The sequence below is a fragment of the Hyperoodon ampullatus genome (assembly GCF_949752795.1).
Source record: "Hyperoodon ampullatus genome assembly, chromosome: 13".
Classification (NCBI taxonomy): domain Eukaryota; kingdom Metazoa; phylum Chordata; class Mammalia; order Artiodactyla; family Ziphiidae; genus Hyperoodon; species Hyperoodon ampullatus.
In genome coordinates, this window is record NC_136926.1 from 28,029,543 (window position 1) to 28,052,471 (window position 22,929).

The 22,929-nt window shown below is 61.7% G+C and overlaps 1 protein-coding gene across 1 annotated transcript; it reads right to left on the minus strand.

Moving 5' to 3' along the window:
- Positions 1-15,913: 15,913 nt before the first annotated feature.
- LOC307062443 (uncharacterized protein) lies at positions 15,914-17,071 on the minus strand (the record flags this gene model as incomplete). Its single annotated transcript, XM_079718160.1, has 2 exons — positions 15,914-16,372; positions 16,559-17,071. The coding sequence occupies 2 exons, from the start codon at positions 17,069-17,071 to the stop codon at positions 16,034-16,036; spliced, it is 852 nt and encodes a 283-aa protein (XP_079574286.1). The 3' UTR covers positions 15,914-16,033.
- Between the last annotated feature and the right edge of the window lie 5,858 nt (positions 17,072-22,929).

Genomic DNA, 22,929 nt, shown 5'->3' on the forward strand with positions numbered 1-22,929 from the left:
GTGGGCCCCCTGCCCACCCCACTCACAGATCACATGACTCACTCCCAGACCACAGCATCCAGCTCTCTGGAGAGAAGCCACATTGATTAAATTCTAAATTAAAAGCCATTAATCCAAGGCTGGCCGGAAGCAGCCGGCTCCCTCCCTGTGGTGTGTGGGGCTCTGACCCGGGCTCCCTGCTTCCTGCCAGGCCCAGCAGAACCTAGGACCATGGGCGTCCCAGAGCCTGCTGGGGAGGGAAGGGAAGGAAAGAAAGAGCTGGTGTGACAAGCTCTCAGACCTCCCAGGCCCTCTGCTGTCCAAAGCACATGCCAGTTCACTCTACCCTCATGGCACCAGCACAGGCCCATCTCACTGAGGTGGATGCTGGGGCCCAGAGAGGGTAGGGAACCCGTCTGTAGCCACACAGCTCGCACGGCAGACCTGAAGCACTAGTGGGCAGGGAGTGAGAAGTTGCTCCGCAGCCGCTGGGTGCCTGGCCACCTAGGCAGGTGCGGGGATGACGCGGGCCTGCAGACCAGCGGTCCCACCTCCACTCCCAGCCATGCTGGCTGGGAGCAAGGGCAGTGTCTACCCCATGCATACAGCCTGGATGAGATTCCGTGTCCAGAAGTGGCCCATGTGCCTGACACCCGACCCCGAAGGAGGCTGAGGGCAGGGGCCTGGGTGCCTGAGGCCCAGCGTATGGAGAGAGTCAGGCCTGCCCGGGCCCCGGCCCAGCGCTGCCCCTGTGGGCCCCCAGAGAGTGGGTGGGGGCAGTGGGGGCTTGGCAGCTGCAAAGACAAGCCAGAGCCAGCGCTTTTCCTTACCACTTGCTCCCTGGCTGACCAGCATGTTTGCTTTTTGTGGGCAAAGAGCAACAGAAGTATGTATGCTCAGACCCAGGCGCATGGCAGCGGGTGGGGCACAGGCCACGCGGGGACTCCACGTGCAGCACAAAGCCTGACCCAGGCCAGCCCGCCAAGGCCATACCAACATGGGGCCTGGCATGGCTGGCAGCACCCCTGAAGGGTCAGCTCTGCTGCTCATGGGCCCCTGGGGAACCGGCTGTAAGGACAGAGCCCCAGAAAGGAATGGTCAGCGCTGGGCTCGGCCATACCAGTGCCAGCTGGGCCAGGGGCGTGGGTGCACTTCAAGGTGAAAGGACAGCACAGAGACTCCCCCAGCGCCCGCGACAGCTGGGGAAATCAAGGCCCATCGAGAGAAGAGACCAGTGTGGGTCCAGGGCTGGGCTCCACTTCCCCAGCACCTGTCACACAAATGAAACAGCAACAAACTGAATTCCTGCTGGGAGAGGTGGTGGTCAGCACAGGGGTGGTGGGCCGGCTGCAGACCCACGTGATAACATGGAAGGCAAAATATGCATGAATTTTTAAGATGGACCATGAGACTTCAAAGATGCTTTACCCAGCTGATCCTGGGTAGAGGTCGGCTCCAGACTTGCTTCCTCTGCTGTCCCGGGAGGCCTGGGGGCCGCCAGGGAAGTGCCATGTGCGGGACCTCAGTGACCCTCCCTCTCCTCTCTGGCCAACACCTTCCCAGCCTCTGTTCCCCTGTGAGGGCCCTGCACTGCTTGCCGGGCAGGCCCCTCCCGCCCCTGTCCAGACCAAGCCACCAGCTTCCTGAGTCCTCGGTGGAGGCCGCTCCTCAACACGCTTGCCCGTCACCCATGGGGTGGATTTAGGAAGAGGACAGGGACAAATGTGCCATGCAGACGCAGGCAGCCTGTCCTGGGGCAGGTGTCCAGGCCTAGGCACCCCAGGAGTGGCCCCAGGTGGGTGGATGTTGGGTGGATGGAGGGATGGAAGGGCAGGAGACCGGTGGAAAGGGACACAGATGAACAGTGAGGGGACATGTGGAGGCTGCCAGGAGGGGGCTGCATGGGAGGGTGGGTGGGTACGGAGGCAGCAGGGTGGGGGGAGAACAGGAGGCGGGCAGGAGGAATGAGTGGATGGGTAGTTGGGTGGATGAATGGGTGAGCAAGGGTGAGGCTGAGAAACGCTCCTGGGAAGAGGCCCCCAAGCCCGCTGGGGCGCTACTGTGGCCAGTGCTTGCTCCCCCATGAGGGTGCAGGCACACGGAGGAACTGGGGAGATGCCCACCCTCCCCCGAAACCATGCCCACACTCGGCGTCTTCCTGCTAAATCAGCCGCTCCTCCTCAGAAGGAGCCCAGCCAAACCCTGCTCCAGAAATCAAATTATGGGGACGGAGTCCAATCTGGGTTGAGGAATTAGAGGAATTTCCTTCGGGTCAGGCTGGCGGGAGGCCTGGGCTCCAGTGCTGACCCCTCGCCGGCCATTTGTTGGCACACTGCCCACTGCCCCAACCTTCACAAAAGGAGGGAGGGGACTGGCTACGGGTGGAGCCTCCTTCCACACCCCTGGCCCCACCCACTTGATGGGGAGGAAAGTAGGCAGCAGGAGTGCTGAAGGCCACCCACCTGGGAGTGCACGGTGTCCCCCCCCATGCTCCCAGCACTGGCCAGGCCTTGCAAGTGCCCATCTTTACCCTATCGCCCCTGCTGTGGTTGGATGGTGTCCACAGCTGCGGGGACAGCTGCTGGCCAAGCCCACGAGGACGGGCACTGTGCCACGGCCAGGACCACAGAGTCACCTGTAGTTGGTGTAATGCAGCGGTCGCAGGGTGGAGGGGGGGGCTTGGATGGGAAGAGCCCGTTCTTGACCTTAAAGCAGTGGAAGGAACTACCAAGGAAAAAGGACCAGCTCGTCTTTGTGAGAATGAAACATTTCTAAACATCCAGAAAGAGTGCCACGTGCTGTGGTTGTGGCTTCTGTTTTTCAAGTGTAGTGAGCATTTCAGACAGACAACAAGCGGGACTGTACATGTAGACATGGCTCCACTGCTGCAGAAGATGCGTGGGCACGTGGGGACACGTCACACTACTCTCCACTGTTGCGTTTGCAATTTTCCATGATATGGGAGGTAGGAGAAAACGACAAAGAAAATGAAAATACTGTCAACATATTGGGATCGTCTTCACAACATCCAGTAGAAAAGTGATATCCTTCATCTATACGGTGACTATATAAGTCAGTAGGAAAAACCGAACCCCAACTCGAGGTGGGAAAAGGTCATCAACAAGGCATGTGGCCCAGAGATGAGGTGCGAAGGATGAGTGTGGAAATGGTCACGCACGTGCACACACACACATATACACACGCACTGGAAAGAGGGTGTGTCGGCCGCATTGGTGCTCTGGGTGGAGGGCTCCTGGCCCGCAGGTTGCAGCAGGTCCAAAGTTCTGCACGTACCCATGTTCTAAGAGCTACTGCCTTTGCGAGACGGCAAGTAAGAGATGGGAAAGCAGGTGCCCCTACCCAACCCCAGCAGGCCAGGCAAGTGAGCGTGAGGCCAGGGAACTCTCCCCAGGGGCTTGGGCGTTGCCGCCCGCCACCTGAGGGAAGCAGCTAGGTTTTCAGGGAGCTGGGAGAACTGTAACTGAATTCAGCCTGGAAATTGGATTTCCCTAGCAGAGGAGGTGACCCTATTGCCACCTGGACCCGACACCATGGGGGTGGGAGGTGGACAGAGATGGCCCCTCAGAGACCTCCTCCTGCTCCCAAACTGTCCCTGTGGACACCCAGCAGCACCCACTGACCACACAGAGTACAACTCCTCTGTGCAGGGGGAACGGTCTGGGCGGTTCTTCCCAAGGGGCTCTTGCCCTGCACTGATGGGGCGCCCTGGGCTAATGGAGAGCCAGGTCCCTGGCAGCACTGGTCAGCCCCAGGGCAGGGGCCGCTGGACTGGTGGTCCAGGAGGACCAGGGGCTATGAGGAGGCTGATGCAGGAGGCTCGGAGCCAGGTCAAGGCAGGGACACTTCTGGGAGCCCACGGAGCCTGAGGTCTTGGGAGCTAAGGGCCTGGGGCCAGGGCTGGGAAATGGCCAGGTAACTGTAGGCTGGACATGGCAGAGGAGGCCTCGCCCTGGCAGGAGGGTGGGCCAGGTGTAGGTGAGCATCCAGCTGCTGCCCCTCCTCAGTGGGGGGATTGAGCCACAGGGAGTCCCCACCATAGGCCCCCAAAGGGTCGCGGTCTGAGATTCCTGCCAGGGCAGGTCACAGACACTTGCTCCAAGTCTCCGGGTTCCCTGCCTCTTTGGGTGGACTTGTGGGATGGCGATGGACAGCAGTCCCCCAGCCCCAGGCTGCCCCTCCTGCACCTGACCCAGATTCCAGCTGCAGTCGCAGCCCGAGGGCGATGCCTGACAGGCTCCAAGTGTGGGGTCTGGGCAGCGAGGATCCACCTCCTCCACAGTCTCTATAGCAGCAGACAGCCCAGGGGCACCCCAAGGGCAGGGTACGGAGGGCTGGGGCTGGTGGTCTCTCTGCCGGCACCAGCAGCCTACCCACTCCAGCCTGGCCACGGGAGAGGAGCCCGGGCATAAGGCTGGGGAACCCCAAGGTGCCCCACTGTGTGGGGTGGGCTGGCCTGTTGCCTCCATACCTCCCCATAGGGTCCCTTTGGGAGGTGGCTCCCCCAACCCCCCATTCCATCTCAGGGAGAGCAGAGCAGCGAGGGGGCAGTTCTGAGGGCCCAGGCTCAGAGCCCCACCCCACCATGCTCTGGGGTGGGCACAGGGGCCAAGGCGTTCCTGAGGCGGAGCCTGAGGCTCACAGCCAGGCTGGGACCAAACCCGACAGATCCAACTGGCACCGGGGCCTTGGAACCCAGCTCCTACCCAGGGGCCAAAGGGTCCATGAGACCCCGAGGACCCCCCCCCCCCCGAAGGCACAAGTTGGGCAGCTGTCCGGTCAGGCTGAGGGCGGTGGCCTGTGTGCACCAGTGCCCTCTGCCTGGAACACCCTTTCTCCCTCAAGATGCTGGACCCCTTCTTCCCAGGCCCCCTCTGTCACCATGGCAACACCCAAGCTTCTCTGAGAGGGACAGAGCCTCTTTGTGGTGGCACAAAGCCCCTTTGAAGGGCAGTGGGGGTTCAGCCCCTGGGAGCCTGTGGCCAGTAAGTCTCTGGGGGGCAAGGCGCGGCCCCTCAGCCCAGCCCCCACCAAGGTTGCAGAGCCAAGAAAGATGAAGCAGGAGAGCCTGGTGGTTAGGGGCTGAGACACCCACCCCAGCACCACCTGCCCAGCTGCCCACGGAAGGGTCTCTGGGATGAGCCCCAGGGCCCCAGGAGAGGCTCTCTGTGGGGGCCTGAGGACTTCCCACGGCCTTTCCGCCATTTGACAAGAAACATGCTCTCCCGGGATAAGTGGAAGAGGCACTGGCAGTGGGGAAACTCCCTGCCAGATGGGGAACCAGACTCAGGACTGGGTGGGAACCAGGCACAGGGAGCCCTCGGGGGGCAAGCGGGTCAGATGGCGCGGGCTGGCATCAGGCCTGCTGAGGGGCTGCCCATGTATCCAGGCCTGCCCTACTCATGGTCCTGGCCTGCCTTGCCCTGCTGCAGGGCCCCCTATCTTCGCCTGCCTGCCCTGGGGGAACACAGCCAGCCCAGCTGGGTGGCCTGGGGTAGCCTTGCTGCAGCCAGGACCTCAGGACAGGTTTGGGCAAGAGGGAACCTCGCTGTGGCTGGGCTCACTCCAGGGGTTGGGAGATGGGACCCCAAGAGCAATGTGGGTCCAGGGCACAGTGACAGGGACTGAGCACAGAGCTCCCCGCCCCCACCCCAGAGTGTTGCCCTATCTGTGCCCCGGCCCCGCAGTCAGGGAGGCTCACCCCAGCCATGGAGCCCATCCCCGTCCCAGTCTGCGGGCCCATGCCACCCTGGCCACTGCTGACCAGGCACTTCGAAGTGCCCCCACATGCTGGGCGCCCTGCCGGGCAGCCCTCCCCAAATGACCTCAATGTGACCCACTGTGGCTTTGCTAACTAAGCCCCCAGGCTGGAGGTCACAGCCCCCGGGTGGCAGCACAAGGCAGAGCAGGCCCCAGGAGAGGCCTGCCCCTTTGTGGGCAGATCCACGCAGGGCCCAGGGGTGGGGGGCTGCCAAGGGGCCAACCCTGACATGGCAGTGCCCCTCATGGTCAGCAGATGAGATGCCCCTGCACCCCGCGGAGGCCCCATCTCACACCCCCACACCCCGCCCGCCTGCCTCCCCGCCAGCATTCCTGCAAGCTGCTGACACTTCTGGGCACTGGGACGGGCCTGCACAGACCATCGTCAGCAATACCAGGTCCACCTCCCCACAGAGCCCAGCCTGGGCCTTCGCCATCCAGGGAGATGGGGCCTGGGGCTCAGCTTCCAGAAGGAGGTTCCCTGGAAAGTGTGAGAGTGAGAAACTGGTCCCTTGTTCCCTCATCGGGAACAACACCGGGGTCCAGCAGGGAGACTCCAGGCCCTGCAGGCACAGTACCCACAGCCCAGGTGGTGACAGGTGTCAGGAAGACCCTCCAGCTGCCAAGGGTAGAGGCAGGGCAGCTGTGGTCACCTGGCCCTGGATGGATCAAAGGGGAGTGTAGGTAAGAGACCAGAGCATGCCCTGTGGAGGGAGGTTCCATCCTTGCTCCTGAGCCACAGCATCAAAGAGCCAGGTCCCCTCTGGTCTGCCCTTGCCCATCCAGGGTCCTGTGTGGCCTCCAGCCAGCACTGGCTCCTCCTGGGGCCCCTGGGAACTCCCATTCTCTCCCAGAAGCTGAGCTGGATGCCAGGCTCCCTGCTCCAGACCCCCTCGCCTGCCTGGGAGCCAACTCAGTGCTCCTGAAGCCCGGGAGTGCCCATGGCAACAGGTCCAGACACTATCAGCCTCCATCAGACAGCGAAGTCCTGCCTTTTATATGCAAATGATGACCCAGTGGAACTGGGCAGGGGGCTTCACCCCGCCCCTACCCAGTGCAGACTCTGGGCCCCACAGTGTCCCTGCCTGGCTCCCCACCCCCCCCACCACATACCACGAGAGCCTGCTGGGAACCGGACTTGTCTGTGTGCCCTGCCCCCGCCAGGACGCAGAACACTGCAGCTGGTATGCTGACAATTTGGGGACCTCCTTAAACCCACCTGCAGGCTCACGCGTGCGGCCACCCACTAAGTCATGCACACACACCCCCAGAGGCACCCAGGCTGTCCTGTGGGTCCTCGCCTGCCCTGGAAAATGGATGGTAGGTGACCTGACACTCCTGACAGGTCCTTGTGCTGGGGGAGGTAGGACTCAGGCTCCTGGGGGTCAGCATTCTGGGAAGACTGCATTCCTGTCCTGAACACCTGGCAAGACCTGTGAGGCCGGGCCTGCCCTGGCTCCACAGCCTGCAGGTGCCCAGCCTCAGTACACACCAAAGTGTCTCTGTGACAGGAGTGGGGACCATGGCCGGGCCAGGACCCTGGACAGAAACACTGAGGCTGCACAGACCTGCCCCAGCCTCCAGGGCCCAGGGCAGACCCTGCTGCCCCCCGGGGACCCAGGAGAGCTGCCGTTTACCAGCACAAACATCAGGGAACAGCTGATGTGCCCTCAAAAGGTTAAAGACGGCCTTGAACTGATGAGCTGGGAACAAACTATAAAGAGAAGGACTGATCGTGGGTGATGAGGATCCTGTGGGGATTTGAAGAAAAACATGGCGGAAGCTAAACAGCAGCCGGGATGCTGTCCTCAGGCTGCAGGATGCAAACCCAAGGCAGACCTGCCAAACGGGCAGAAAAGGACACAAAGTTGTCAAGAGGGAAGGCAGGAGTGGTGGAAAATGGATCCTGGGAACAAACTCCCCTGGCACAGGAGGTCCCTGAGGGACCCCACAAATGGCCAGGAGCCATCCCCAACAGAGGCCTCCAGCAGGGCTGTCGGGCTCGGGTTGGGGTCTGAGCTTTCTGTCCAGAAAGAAGCTGAGCAGACTGAGGTCATGTCAACCCTACCCTTTACGACTTGCTCTCCCTGGGCTCTGTGCCCCAGCCTCCAGGCTGCTGTCCCTCCGCAGGGCAGGAAGGAGGCCGCCTGGCCTGGCCCGCACCGGACACACCCAAGGCGGCACTGAGGAGGGTCCACGTTGCCACCAAGCTGCTCACATCCCAGAGGGGCTGGATGTCATCCATGCACAGATGTCAGCTGCAGGACCCTGCTGCCCAGCTATCATCTCTTGTTTGCAGAAGCTCTTCTACGGCGAGGACCAGCTGACAGCTTTGTTAACAGGGTGCTTCCCTTTCTTCCTTAACTTGGGATCTTGAAAGAGTAAACCCAGCTCTGTACTGCCTTAAGGAAACATCGTGCAAAGTTCCCGGGCTGTCAGAGACGATTTGCCACCTCAGGCCTCAGTGTCCCCATCTGCACACTCGGTGTCCCGCAGGCACTGCGGCCCAGGGCCCATGGGTGCAGGGGTCACAGGGCGCCAGCCTCTCCCTGCAGGGCACAGAGCAAAGGCCCCAGAGGACTGGCTGGAAGCCCACTCGAAGCCTCGTTATCTTGCAAAATGCAGAGAGCAGCAAGTACATTCAGACGAATGAATGGCCTAATTAGGATTTCACGGAGAGTAAAAATATTTTGAAAAGAAAAAGTTTAACTAAAGGCATATTTGAAATACCAAACTCATCAATTGCAAATGACAACCTGGCAAGATGTGCCGGGGGGCGGGGTGTCTCCTTCTCCCCACCTGACAATGGGCAGCCTTCCCTGTGGGTGAAAGAAACTGGGCCTCAGCCTCCCCAAATCAGAGCTGCAGGGGAGGTGTCCTGGCCGAACAAGACCTAACTCAGGGCGGAGCTGACGACTCTGGGTGCCCCGGTGGAAGGTCACGCAGGGACGGGGACGGATGCCCAGGGCCTGGGGAAGAAAGGCCCCTCAGCAGCCTGACAGTCCAGTCCAGGCAGGAGAACAAAGCAGAGCAAGCCAGGAAACAGCCAGAAGCTTACTGTGGCTGGCGTGGCAGGGAGAGGCCCCAGGGGCGAGCTGAGGGGCAGGGGCTGCTCCAAGAGCCACTAGGCCAGTGGCCACCTCAGGCTTGCACAGACCACCCAGCACGGCTGGCATGGCACCGTCCCTCCTGGTGGCCTGGGCCCCGCAGCGCAGTCACACCACCAGCCGTGAGGCACCCTGAGCAAGGAATGGCACAGCCAGAAGCTGGCATGGCTCTTACACCATAACACAGCGGCCAGCACGAACTGCCACCTGTGCTGAGCCCCACAGGGCGAGCAGAGCCAGGTCTGAACCCAAGTTCAGCCTCGTAGAATGTTATTCCTGAGAAGCATGTGCTCCGGAGTGGGAAGGGGCTGGGGGCATCCCTGGGGCCGTGGTCTTCGCTCCTGCCTCTCACGTTGAGGCCCCCCACCCGGGGAATGACCCACGAGTCCAATCACAGAGACCCCTCGATGCCTGGCTGAGGGCCGCCCACAGGCGAGGGCCAGCACCTGGCTCCCTGGCAACGCAGGCAAGATGCTTGTGAGGCAGGTGGACTGGCCGACCCGCCCCGAACTGAGACACAAACAGGCATGCGTGTGCCTGGCCCAGTGGTGCTGCCACTGGAGGCCCTGGGGGTGCCAAGCCCGCGACCCTAGAGGAAGAGGCCCGTTCACCCCCCACAGCATGACAAAGCCACTCGGGCGTGGGACAGCCCATGCCCTCCCAGCCACAGGGAGTCACGCATTCAGAGGCCGGATGCTGCAAAGGGGCCCAGATCACTGTGGGGGCTTCTGAGGGGCCTTCCCACAGCAGGAACCTGTTCTCAGTAACCAAGGAGGCTCAGAGGGGCTGGAGACCTGGGGAAACCAGAGTGGGATGCACACGCGCACAGGCCAGCACACCGAGGGTCCCGGGGAGGAGGCCCCAACTGCGTGGACCAATCTGCATCTGCAGGGCAAGCGCGAGGCCGCCTGTGACTTTTCAGAACAGAGACTGGTCAAGGGGAGGCTCCGACCTGATCTACTAACGGGGCCACAGGCACCTCGAACCTGAGGATGCGGTATGTCACATTTATAGTTCCTGGTGATAGAAAACATCAGTCAAGAAACTGTTCAGATACAACCATATCAACACAGTTCAGCCCTTGCCTCACATTTATGTCAAAGTAAATTCTAGACGGATGAAATCTCAAGAGTAGACGCTGACCTGGAAACACCGACAGGAGAAGACGGATGTGTGTTTATCTGGCCACGTGCTAGACAACGCGTGGAACAGAAGAATTGAAGGAGGAAGAATTCCACAGATTCCACACAAAACATGAAAAATCTGAACAAGTTTTGAACACGAAAGCCATCATAAGCAAAAATTAAAAGGCTGAAGAAAGACGGATGAAGGCAGAACCCACTCTGTGCGCAGCTGCGACCCCAAGAGGCCCCACGGGGGCCACGGCCACAGAGGCACAGTCTCCTTCAGCCCGGGCGAGGCTGGTGGAACCAGTGCCCGCGAGGCTGTGCAAAGTGCCTGTGGCAGACACGAAGAGTCTGTTACCAGACTCGAGAAGTGCAGGTGATGGGGTAACAGGAAGAGGCAGAGAGAGAGGGACAGAGAGAAACAGGGAGAAAATGAGGAGCACGAGGGAGGAAGGAGAAACAGGGACAGGAAAAGAGCAGCAAGGGCAGGCACAGCAGGCAAGGCGGTGGGCAGCCTCCCACAGACCTTATTACCTGCCATTTGGTGTCTGGTTGGCCTGCCAATCTGAGGCACGGTGGTCCACCAGAAGTTTAGGGGGGTGGGGGCCAGCCCCTGCCACCCTAGGCCCCAGATGCCATGCCACCTGTGCCACCAGCAACACCACGACCCAAGGCCTGGTGCTCTGGCCCAGCAAGCCCTGAACACAGGCTGAGCCTCTTCATCCCAATCCACAAGCCCCCATGTGGCCCAGCAGTCTGGCCACCGAGATGCTTGGCGAGACCTTGGTCCTCCCACCTGCCTGGCTGGCAGGTTGCCACACCCGAGGTCCTGTGGAACACAAGAGGAAGGAGCAGGCCCCCTGTCCTCTCCTGTCTTACAGCCCTCAGCACAGGACACTCAGGCGTCTGGAGGCACCTGAGTCTGTAGCCACTGCCTTCTCACCACCACCACCCAAGTGAGGTGCTGGCTGGGCCAGGCTGTCCACGCTGGACACCTAGGGACACCAAGAATCCACAGGGCTGGGTGGGCTGAGCCTCCCACGGAGACGGGGCTGGGCGGGGCAGGGGCAGAGGGCCAGGCTGGGGCCTGGGCTCCCGCACTGGGGCAGCACAAGTGGCCACCACACTGCAAATCAGGCAACACAGCAAACTGACAGAGTGGTACCAGCAGGGCTCAATTCCCACCGCACAGGGTCCTGGGGGCCACAGGGACCACTCAGCCTCCGTCCCTGCTACACTTCCTGGGCACCATGCCTCGTGCCCCTGGAGCTGTCATGAGCAGAGAAGCCCACGCAGCAGGGCCAGCACCAGCGCCCTCGCCATGATCACAGCAGTCACGGCCCCTCCCCACTCCAACAGTGGCCCAGGGTGCCTGTGTGTGCCAGAGGCCATCTGGCCCTTTCAGACAAAGCCTCCTCCCGGCCTCAGTGCCCTCCTCCAGGAGCCGCAGCGTGTGGGCCCATTGCCTGTCCTGGCTGGCGGCTCCAACCTCCCTGGTGCAGCAGAGACTACCCTGAGCTGGCAACGAATCTGACGGCCTGTGCAACACCAATCACCGCCGTGCCAGGCATCCAAGTCAAGGAGGGTGCAGACCAGTCCAGCTAATGTCCTGGTGGGTTGTCCCCAGTGCAAGCTTGTCCCTCAAGCCAGACGTCCCTCAAGCCGGTATCTGTGGTCCATACCCAGGCCATGGGTGAATTCAAGTAGGGGTGGCAGGAGGCCCCACGTCCAGCCTTGTCCAGCCCAGGGCCCTGTGCCCACCCGGGCTGAGGCTGGCCAGAAGCACACACCACTCAGGCCACAGCCCATCCCTCCATGGACCACACCCACCGGCCCACCACCCGTGTGAGGAGGGGACATCCCTGGAGGAGGTCAGCATGTCCAGACACCCATCCGGCTGGCTCCACATCCTACAGGGAACCGGAAGGCACCTGGTAAAGCCAACCAGCGGGGTTAAGTCCCTTCTGCATGGGGCCAGAGCCCCAGCTGGGCACTGTCATCCCTGACCCCCAGCTGGGCACTGTCATCCCTGACCCAAGGGCGTCCGGTGGCGCTCCAACACAGACCCGCTCCCACACGACCGTGCGTGTTCTCACCCCTACCCCACTGGCACTGTCACGTCTACAGTTTGCATCAGCTGCCATGGTCCCTCCTGGGCGTTTCTTACGCTGTTGACTATTCTTCAAAACCCTGACCATTTTGAGCCGATGATAACGTCTCCCTTCTCCAGAGGTTGGGTGTGCTCTGTTGTGATAAACTCCCACACCAGAATCCCACTGGCCTGTTCAGGGGGTCATGGCCCCCAGGGGTCTGCCCCCCTAACCTGCCCTGGGGCACAGGCTGCCTGCCTCTCCTGAGGCTCCCCGAGGCCAGCCCCAATCCATGTCCCTCCTAGGCCAGCAGCCAGCCTCCCAATCCCGGACGAAGGACCATGAAGCTTCCTGTCTCGGCCAGTGGTCTGGGGACGCGTTCCCTCTCCTTGTGTCTAGGTCTGGGGATGTTGCCAAAGTGTTTGTGTTGTAAAAATGAAAAACAGGGCACCACAGACAGGCTGGAGGCCACCTCCGGGAGATCACGGTGGCAGCAGCTCTCTCCCTTTGGCTCTGCAGTGTTTACCAGGTTGTTCCAAGCTTCTGTCCAACCTTCCTTGGTAGACATGGCTCATTTGCAGGCCTGCGGGTGGGTCTCTCTGCCTCACAGTAGCCCCTTCATCACGGGGAGGGGCTTCAAGTCAGGGTGGGATCATGGGGGGAGATCAAAATGCCAGGGCCAGAGGCAAGGAAGAACGGGGAACTCAAGCCAGGAGTGTGTGTGCACACGTGTACACGTGTGTGCGTGAGCACCTGGGAGGGGAGGCGTGGTTGGGAGTCTGCCCACCCGCTGCACCCTCCCTACCCACAGCAGGAACTGCTGCTCCCACCCTGAGGTCCGAGGCTCAGGGATCAGCTTTTGCTTAGAATGTGATGCTTCTGGGGCACGTCTGCTTTTGGCTTAAACGTTCACATAGACCTTGTCCCATGGAGAACCACATGCCTTTATCAGTCCTGATAACCGCCAGCCTCTCCCCAGTGCTGGCTGTGCCCCATCATCTCGGTGACTCTCACTAGGGGTCTGGGGTCAGCCCAGGACACCATTTTACAGATGGGAAAACCAGGTCCAGGCAAGGCAGCGCTGGGGCAGGATTTGAACTCAGGTCTTCCTGCCCCTAGGACACACTCCCCCCAATCCAGCCACAGGAAGAATGTGGCTCCCGCCTCGTGGGACTCCAGCAGGCCAATAACTCCACAAATTCAGAGGAGGGCCGAGAGTCAATGCCAGTGTGGGGGGTGGGAGGGCATCTGCAAGGCTGCAGGTGGGGAGGGGGCCTGAGGGAGCTTCCCGCAGGAGGGTGGGAGCAGGGGGACAGGGAGGGTCTGGGGATGCAGGGTGGTGGTGGGACCTGAGGTGGGGTCTGTGTCCCCAGGGCGCCTCATCTCAGCAGCACTGTACAGATGGGAGGTGGGGGGAACAGAACCTCATAAGAGCCCTGGGGCCGTGGACAGACAGATGGACAGGTCTGAGATACGAAGGTAGAAGCATTGATGGGATTTGTGCCGAGAGGGTGGGAGTACCTGTCTCAGGGAGCCCTTTCTAGCATCCCTCAGAGCTGGTCCTGGCCAAGGACCCTGCACCAAGAGCCTCGGGGTCAAGGGACCCACCCCCAGCCTTGAAAAGGCCTGCTGTGTCCCCGACTGGGGCAGGAGGCCTCTGCAAGCGCTGGCCAAGAGCCAGAACAGCACAGACCACAGATGTCTGACACAACGAGGCAGCCCCCATGCGCACAAACCAAGTCCGGCGGAGGGACAGGGCCCAGGCTGGGGAGATGCTGGGCAGGCAGCTCAGGGCCGCAGTGGGTGGTGAGGAGCCCGGGTGAGGGTCAGGCCGGCCTGAGAGCTCGCTCTGCACTCGAGCCTTGAGTCCTGCCCCACCACAGCAAATCCTGACGTGCCCTTCCAGGCCGCTGGTCACTCTGGGCACATCTTGAAAAGGCGCCACTTTGGCTGCACCCTTGTTTTACAGAGGACACTGAGGCAGAGAGAGGCACAGCCCTGCGCTGAGTGGCAGACGCAGAGACCTTGCCCGGACCCCTGGGCAGTGGCAAGATGGCCTATGGGGGCCAGGGAGGCACCTAGGGCACACGCCTGAAGGAGGACCCCACCTCCACGGTCCCTGCTGGAGCCTGTGCTCAACAACCCTGCCACCCAGCCCTTGGCCTCCCTCTGCTGTACCGAGGCGGTGAGGGCACAGGGTACTGAGGGGAGTTGCCCAGGGTCCTTGCCCCTCTCCAGCTCCCCACCCTGAACAGGGGGGCTGGAGAAAGCAGAACTCCAGCCTCCCAGCGGATGCCTTGGCGGGTGCCTCGGAAAGGGTCCCCACCTCTGGGGGAGGCTGGATGGAGCCAGTCTTGCTGGCCATGGCAGTCCTGGGTGCCCTCTGGTGGCTGCACTCAGCTTGTTGCTGCTTTGCTAGAGGCCGCTGGCCCCTCAGGGTCCACTGGGGCAGTGGTAAGCGCTGTGCCTCACACACACACAGCCCGGGCTGGGGGCCCTGTAGGTGATGTGGATGTCCACCAGCTCTGGGCTCTTCTTTCCGACCTGTGAAATAGGCTGAGCTGTGCAGCTCTCCCATTCAGGAAGCCACAGGAAGGAATTCCTGACCCTGAGTCTCTCTTGGTTACTCTCTGATTCCGGGGCTCCTGCAGAGTGGCCGAGACCTCATCCTAGTCTTGATGGAAGCTGGCAGCAAGGGAACAGGTGCCTTCCCCGACCCGAGCCACTGCTGGGGAAAGTCCCAGAACCCCTTGCTGCCTCCCTGGCATCCCAGAGCACCCCAGCTCTGCCCCCGCCCTCCCTCTGCTGACGCCAGCCCAGGGCACATGCTAGGGGCTGGCCGAGGCTTTGTTGGGCCTGGTGTCCCCACCCTTCTCTGCGCTACAGTTCTTGGCTCCTCTTGGAAGTGCAGGATCCCACTGCTCGTGGTCCCAGGCCTGTCTCCTGGGATGAAGGGGAGTGAACCCACCTGAGTCCTTGTGCAGCACAAAGAGGGATGGAGGCGCAGCCCCTGTGGAAACTGGGAGGTGCAAAGGGACCCCTGAGGGGCCACACTGGGGGAGGCACACAGCCCAGATTGGGGGGCAGCTCTAACCTGGCAGGACTGAGGGCTGGCCCAGCTCACCCAGGAAGCACCTGGTCAACAGGCACCTGTGCCCATGAGGAGAGTTGGGTGAGGTCTGGCCGGGTTGTGCTTATGTGACCTCCTCCCCAGGCCAGGACCAGAGTCCTGAGCACAGCAAGTGCTCTGTGCCCAGTCCTATGCTGGGTGCCAGTGGACCTCAGAGTTGGGGGCATGGGGCGGCAGGGAACAGACAGGGTACTGTGGATGGGACAGGGCAAGGCTGGGGGAAAGCACGAGTGCCCAATTCACAGCCCCACACGCTGTGGCCAGACCCCAGGTCCAGACCACCTACTCGGGAACTGACTGCTGTGGGTCCAGCACTGTCCCAGGTCCAGATACACTGAGCCCAGGACAGGTGGGACCTGCTTGGGGTGGGCAGCCTGGACCTGGAAGTGGAGGTTCCCAGTGCAGCCCTGTGTGTGTCCTCATGGGGGAGGTTGCCCCACAGGTGCTAAGCCGGTCACCATCCAACCCCCTGGGTTCATAAACCCTGACTCGGCGTGTGCCCTGCTCGGTGACTCGGGAAAGGGGTGTGAGTGAGGGGTTATACAATGAATCAATCCTAAAGAATGAAATCCTTGGGGCAGTTCTTTTCTTTTCCTTGTTCCTAAACACGCCTGGGTCTAAAGGGAAAGGCCGCTGGAGTCCCCGAGTTCCGTTTCCACTGGGACACGTTATGCAGACGTTAGAAACGGTGACATATTGTAATAACCCAATATTTAATTATTTAAGATTAAAATAGGAAGGCTGGGGATCTCCAGCTGCCCGCCCAGGGTAACACCACGGCAAACTTGGGCCGAGCCCCACTACGAGTGGAGGGGACACGCCTCAGCCAGGGGACAGGGCGCAGGGGTGGCGAGGAGGGGGACCCAGGTTGGGGCTCCGGGCAGAAACCCCAGGCAGCTTTCCCTCCCTCGTCCTCTGGGCGGCGGGAGCAGCGCGGCGCCGGGACATCCTTCGGCCAGGCCGTGCCGGTGCTTCCCGGCGGCGCGCCGCCCCAGGAAAGTTCCCCTGCCCCGGGCCCCTCCGGCCGATGGAAAGTTTCCGTGGCTGCGCGGCGCGAGTTCCAGGCGCCCGGTCGAACAGGGGGAGGACACGGCTCATGTTGGGCCGAGGCTTGAGGGGCGCGCGGACCGAGGCGCACGGCCGGTCAGGCAGGACCCGAGGCTGCGCACAAAGGGACCCGCCCCCGTCGGTCCGGGGTCTTGCGCACCGCGGCGCGGGATCGGTGCGGGTGGAGCAGAGCCGGGCTGGACCCCCGGCCTTGACCCCTAGCCCGGACCTCGATTCGGGCCCCTGCCCATCCCGCAGCCCCGATCCCGGCCCCGGCCCCGGTCCCCGGCCCGAGCCTACCTGGAGCACGGCGTGGGCGGCGCCGCAGCGCGGCCCCCGCCGCAGATGGGCGTCCCCGGGTCCCTCGGCGCGCGGCGTCCCCAGGCGGGCGCAAGTGACTGTCCCGGGGCCTCCGCTCGCGCCGGTGCAGGACTCACGCCCCGAGCCCAGCGCAGCCCGAGCCAGCCCTCCGCCCCTCTCGCGGCCCGTGCGCAAAGAGGGCCTGCCGGCGCGGCGACCGTCGCCCCGCCCCGCCGCCGCCAGTGTTTCCATTGGTCGGGAGGCCCGGCAGCCGGCACCGATTGGACGGGCGCGAGGAGACACCGGCTTGCCATTGGGCGCTCCGGCTGTCCGTCTCTGCCGACCACGGCCCCTCGTGGAGTAGCGGAGGGCCGGGCACCTGCCGGGACCTCTGCGGCTGAGGCCCGGGCCGCGGCCCGCCTTTTCCGGCGGGTCGCCCCCTCCCGGTCGCCTTCGAGGACGTTCCCGGACTGTCCGGCCCGAGTGGGGAAGGGAGCAGGCCCGGTGCCCCATCACCGGACTCGGGCCGGGTCGCCTCTATCACTACCCCCAGTTCCCAGGTATCCTGCTCCAGCGCCTGCTGTTGGCCCGGCGCTGGGCGCCACGCCCTCCCTTCAGCGTCAGTTGTATTCCCCACAATCCGCGAGGAAGCGTTCTGCTGCTCTCCCATTTTACAGACGGGAAACCGAGGCTCAGAGAGGTTCTCACTAGCTTTACGTCACCGGGGCTCCAACCCAGTCCATCTGACTCCGGGGCCCGGGCGCTCTCCCACCCTCATTGCCCCAGGGTTCCCACTGTAGAGGCCGGAGTGGGTGGGGCTGGCAGTTTTTCAAGGGTAGAAAGGGACCCCTCGGTGAACAGCGGTTTTCCTCCTCGGTCAGGGATGACTCGACAGACACCGTGGGCTCAGCCCATCCTGCAGGGCCCCAGGGACTGGCCTCCCTCACGCGCGGCTCACCGAAAGGCCACAGGTCTGGGCCTGGGGAGGAGAAGTTTGTGTGTTCATTTCCCCCACTTTCTGGTGTCCATTTCCTCCACCCTACGTGGGGTCATGCAGGATCCCTGTGGGGCTCAGCCACCCGAGTTGGGTTTAGCACAGGTTACATTTCCCTGCCAGGTGGAGAGCAGCCACCTGGTCCCTGCAGTGACACAGGGTACACACATGACCACAAATGGGACCACAACCCTAGGCCAGCTCCAGGTAACTTTGGGGTGCAGGGGGCACCAGTGTGGATGCTGCCCACTGGGACTTGTTTCAGGGGGTCCCTGACCAGTGCGTGGTTCTAAGCCGTTCTTGCTCTGGTTGCACCTGGAGATGACCAGATCCTCAGCTCACCATATTCCCCAAGGCTGCACAGAGCCACATGGCCCACCACAGTGCTAATTGGGGGTGCCGGAGCGGGGAGAGACATTCATGTCTTATCCACCCACATCAGGGGTCCACTGTGTTCACCCAAAATTTCCTTGGTCAGAACAAAGAAATGGAAATGATTTGGGGCCAGAATTCACCACTGGTACCACATTGGGTTCCCCTGTACCCTGGCATACATGACAAATCAACCCCTAGCAGCCATTCAGAGCCAGGCAGCCACAGCCAACTGACTGGAATTGGCACTGGAGGTGTCACCAGCATTAGAAGTGACAGCCATTTGGCACCCTGGCACAGGGATATTGCTTGAAGCTCTGGGCGGGCAGAATGAAGGGTCCCTCTCCAGAGCATGGCAGACCCTTTCCTATATTTAGGAGTGGATTTAATTAGCCCAAAGTTCTCTGTGGATCTCTCCAAGGGCATTGGGCCCTGGTTCTCCTGCAGCCCCTCCTCTCACAATGACCTTGTGGCCCAGCACCACCCCTTTCCCACACACTTGCTGATGGTGGCAAGAGGGGCTGGACAGACCTCTGCTGAGAGGGCAAAGGGGAGAATTGTGCACCAAAATCGGCCCAAGTGAGGACTCCCTCCATCCCCCCTCATCCCTACCTCCCCCGCTCCTGACAGGCTTTCAGAGACCTGTCTGCCATCAAGCTGGCTCACCAGCTGCACGGAGGGTCGGGACAGGCAGTGCCAGTTCCACGAAGACCCACCATGACCCAGGCTGCAGATGGGGGTCAGAAACAGAGTGCAGGAGAGATGGTCTCTACCCCGAGACCACTGCCATAGGGCCCAGTAGCCTGGTCTCCTCCGTTTCGCCCTCTCTACCTGGCTTCTGGCCAACTCTGTAGGGACATACCTGGAGCATGTGAGGAAAGCTGCAGGGAGAAAAAGGTTTCAGCCAGATACTAGGAGGAACTTCCCAACAGTTGCAGATGCATTAGATCAAAAGGGTGACCACACAAGGTAATGAGTTCCCCATCTAAGGATGTATCTATGTATGTATTTATGTATTTTTTTTTTAGATTTTTTTTGACATGGACCATTTTTAAAGTATATTGAATTTGTTAGCTCCCTGACCAGGGATCGAACCTGCACCCCCTGCATTGGAAGGTGAAGTCTTACCCACTGGACCACCAGGGAAGCCCCTGGATGTATGTATTTAGAGGTGGGGTAGCAGTGAACCCCTTGTAGTCCTAGGACCACCCCCACCCCCCCAGATGCATCTCATTGGGCAATGGCAAAGTGGAATTTAAACCTCCACGGAACCCAAGCATGGCTGCATCCCCCTTTGCAGGTAATGGGAAGGCACTGCTCAGGAGGGCTTGACCAGTCTGTGTCCCACCCCTCTAAGGCATTGGCCCAGTGATTTGGGGCAGACCACTGCAGCTGCTGCCCCATCCCCCAGGGCATGGTCACTCGCCTCCAAGCCCCCCAGGTCCTGCTTATTCAACACTACTACCTCTTGGCTGGGCTGCATGATCCAGCTGCCAGGAGGGGAATCACTGGCACCCACCCAGCATGACTCTTGCCAGATGGCAGGAGGGAGGACTGAGTGTCTCACTGGGTCTGCTGCCTGCTGGCCAGGAGTCCTTGGACGTTGGGAGTCCTTGGCTTCCGTACCTGTAAAGGGCTTTTGTTGCGTTCCAGGAGGAACATAGATGAGATGGCAAGAGAGTGGGGTAGAGTGGGCCTTTGGGGGTGTCATGCAGGTTTGGGTTTTACTCTTGCCTGTGTTTACTACCAGCCAGGCCCTTGCCCTCTCTGAGCCCCAGTTTTCACAGGGCGTCAGTGCTCCAAGGAAGGATCAGGGCACCTACAACCTCAACGCAGGGCTGTGGAGCTAATCCAGCCACTGCTACTTGCCACCTTCTTTTGACTTCAAGCAAGTGACATACATAAGTGCTCTGAGCCTCAATGTTTGCATCTGTAAAATGGGATAAATGAGAGCTGTGTCCTGCAACTCTGGGTTTAGAGCACTTAGCACGTTGTTATTAACCTTAATAAAACTATTTGCTGAGGGCCCACTTTGGAGAAAGCCCTGGGCCTCTGACTCCCCACTTTCTCTGCACTCAGACCCCAGACACAGCCCAGAGGCCAATGTGCGCAGGGAGCCCAGTGAACGACTCTGTCCTCTTGCAAGGGCCTGGTCAGTGCCCCTTCCCAGCCTCTTGCTCACTTGTAACCCGGTGCAGATCAAGCCGGCAGCCCTTCATCCTGGGGCCGGCCCTGAAGAACAGCCTCGAGGTGGGTTAAAGGTTGCAGTGGCCGGTCCAGGGTCTGTCCTGAGTTTGGCAGGGATGTCAGGGGTCAGGGTGCAATGAGAAAGATGGCCAGTTCAGAGGCATGGAGTGGGCGAGCAGGGCCCCACCAGTGAGCATCCCTGCAGAGCCTCCAGCAGGGCCCCGCGCAGCGCGGGACGCTGGGCGGGCAGGTGACATGTCCTCGAGGGCAGGGCCCAGGGCCGGTGTCCGAACCAGGCGAGCTGCAAAGGCTGCAGGGGTCACGAGGCGCAGCCGGGCGCTTGGCGCAGCCCCGGGGGCGGGGCGCCGGGAGGTGCAGCCCGGAGCGATGGTGGGCGCAGCCAACTGTGCTCCGGCTCGCGGCGCGCAGCCCCGCCCCCAGCCGCGCTGCCCAATGGGGAGCGCGCAGACGGTGGGGGGGCGGGGCCTGGGCGGTGGCGGCGGCGCGCGGGCGCAGCACCCGGAAGTCGGCGGCGGCGGCGGCGGAGGCGGTGAGTACGCTGTGGACTACGGGCGGCGGGTGGCCGGCGGCGGGTGGCCGGCGGCGGGTGGTCGGTTGCGTTCCCCGCGGTGCTCGGGGCTCGGAGTCGGGAAGCGGGTCTGGGGAAGTGGGGTGCGGAGTCGGAAGCGGCCGTACAGCCCGCCCTGCCTCAGTTTCCCCTTCTCGAGGCGGTGAATGCAAATCCAGCGGCCGGTCCGGGGAGAGCAAGCCGACCCCGGCCGAAGGAGCGTCCCTCCCATTCCTGGAAGGCGTTTCCAGTGTCCCCGCCTGGGTGGGGCGTGGGCCCCGCAGGCAGGGCCGGTGTCCCTCGGTGGGGCAGACTGGCCGGCTGGGAGCTGCGCGGTCACCGCGGGGCGACGATGGGTGGGCTACGCGGCTGTCGGCCCCAGAGCCCTGAGTCACGCTGCTCCCTCCCTGCGCCCTGCTGCGGGTGACAGCTGATGTCTCTCCGGGGAGGCAGCAAGTGCCAGGTCATCTGTGCGTCTGGACACGGTCTTCCTGGGGTGGCTCAGTACTCAGACCTTCCCCCCAGGGCGTCAGGGGAGGGGACTGGGCAGGGCTGCACGCTGGGCAAGGCCTTGTAGCCTCTGGGTTTTAAGACGTCTTCCCGCCCAGCAGCTACCACGCTGGCCTCTGGGCCACAGATTTGACGTGGGCCTTCTGGCCTTGGACTGGTCCCTGAGGCTCAAGCCCGCGTCTGTCCTCCACTGGGGTTGTCACATGGTCAGCCAGGCCTGCGCTGCCATCCTGCTGCGGACCTGCCCACTGATGTTTTGCTGTTGCTGTTTCCATGCGGCAGCTGTGCAGTAATGGTGCTGTAAGTGGCGCCTGCAGCTGGTAGCTCTTGGGAATTGCTTTTTGCTGCCTGTTCCTTAGTCTTCTGGGCAGCCTTTCACGGCAAGTGTTTGTTGGCCAGACACCGTTCACAGCAAAGAAAACTCAGGCTGAGGGCCAATGGTGTTCCCAAGGTCAGTAAGAGCCAGGGTTGGCCTCTCCTCCTGAGCCCCTCTCCCAAGAACCTTCCTGTGTCGGGTGACCTTTCGTGTGGGGTGGGGCTGCAGGAGGGTGGCTGTGTTGGCAGGTGGACACAGCAGAGCTTCTGTTCCCCCCTCTCCAGGTTCCCAGGGCTCCCAGTGGGCGGAGCATGTTGCCCTGGTGCTCCCACCCCCTTGGACCCCTGACCATTCACTTCAAAAGCATGTGTCCTGCAGTCCTGTGGCTGTGTGTTACTGGTGTGTCCGCAGAATGCAGGCCCCTCAGCCCAGGCCACTAGCTGTCAGCTCTGCCCCGCTGCCCAGCCCCTGAGCCATATTACTGCCTCACGCTTTCTTTGTGTTTTCATTTCTGGGCTGTCACTTTGATCATGTTTACCCTGGGTGTAGTCACATGTGGTGTTGTGGGGACTTATTCCTGTGCTGGCTGCTGCTCTAGAAGGCGCCTCCCAGTCCCACTCGCCTGTCCGTGGATGCTGCTGTTTCTGAGGATGTCAGTAGCCCAGGGCAGGGAGGTAGGCGGGCTGCTAGAAATAGGGCCACACTCGTCACTGACACCCCAGATGTGTGAGGACTGGGTCCATTCTTTGGCAACATGTCAGCCGGTGTTCAGGACAGTTTGTTGGTCTGGACCTCGGGGTTTGGTGATGGGCTCTGAGAGAATGAGGTCACCCCTGGACCACTGAGTTCCCTTTTCAGGGTATTGATGAAGCCTTTTTTTTTTTTCCCTCTCAACTTTTTTTTGGGGGTTGAAGAAATAATGGATACATGCTTAAAAGTAAAGAGGCCAGCCCGCACCTCCTGGTGTTGGCTGGTACTCAGGGCGGCTCTGCTGGGTCTTCAGGACCATGCCTACTATAAGTATTTGCTTCCACCCTCTTTCGAGGGGCTGGTGGGAATGCCCCCTTCCTCCCCTATTAACCATGTGAGCCATAGGGGCCGCCATAAGGCCGGGCTGGCCCCCGCCTTGTGGGGAAGCTGTGTTCCTGCCAGGAGGGGCCGGGGCGCGGAGCATCCAGAGCTCGCCGTGGCTCACTGTATCCCTCATCTGTGTTGCCCTTTTGAACCTTGAAAGGACAATGATACTTGGTATGAGGCTGAATTAGTGCTCCTAAGACATCTTGAAGAGGTCAGGAAAGACTGTCGCCATAGAAAATGTGTCATGGTGAAATGCTACTTATCAGCCAGATGACAGAGCGTAGATTGTGGAGTTCTAGGTCGTGGGTGGGGAGGAGGGCGCGGTGTTTGGGGGGTGGCGGCGGGCT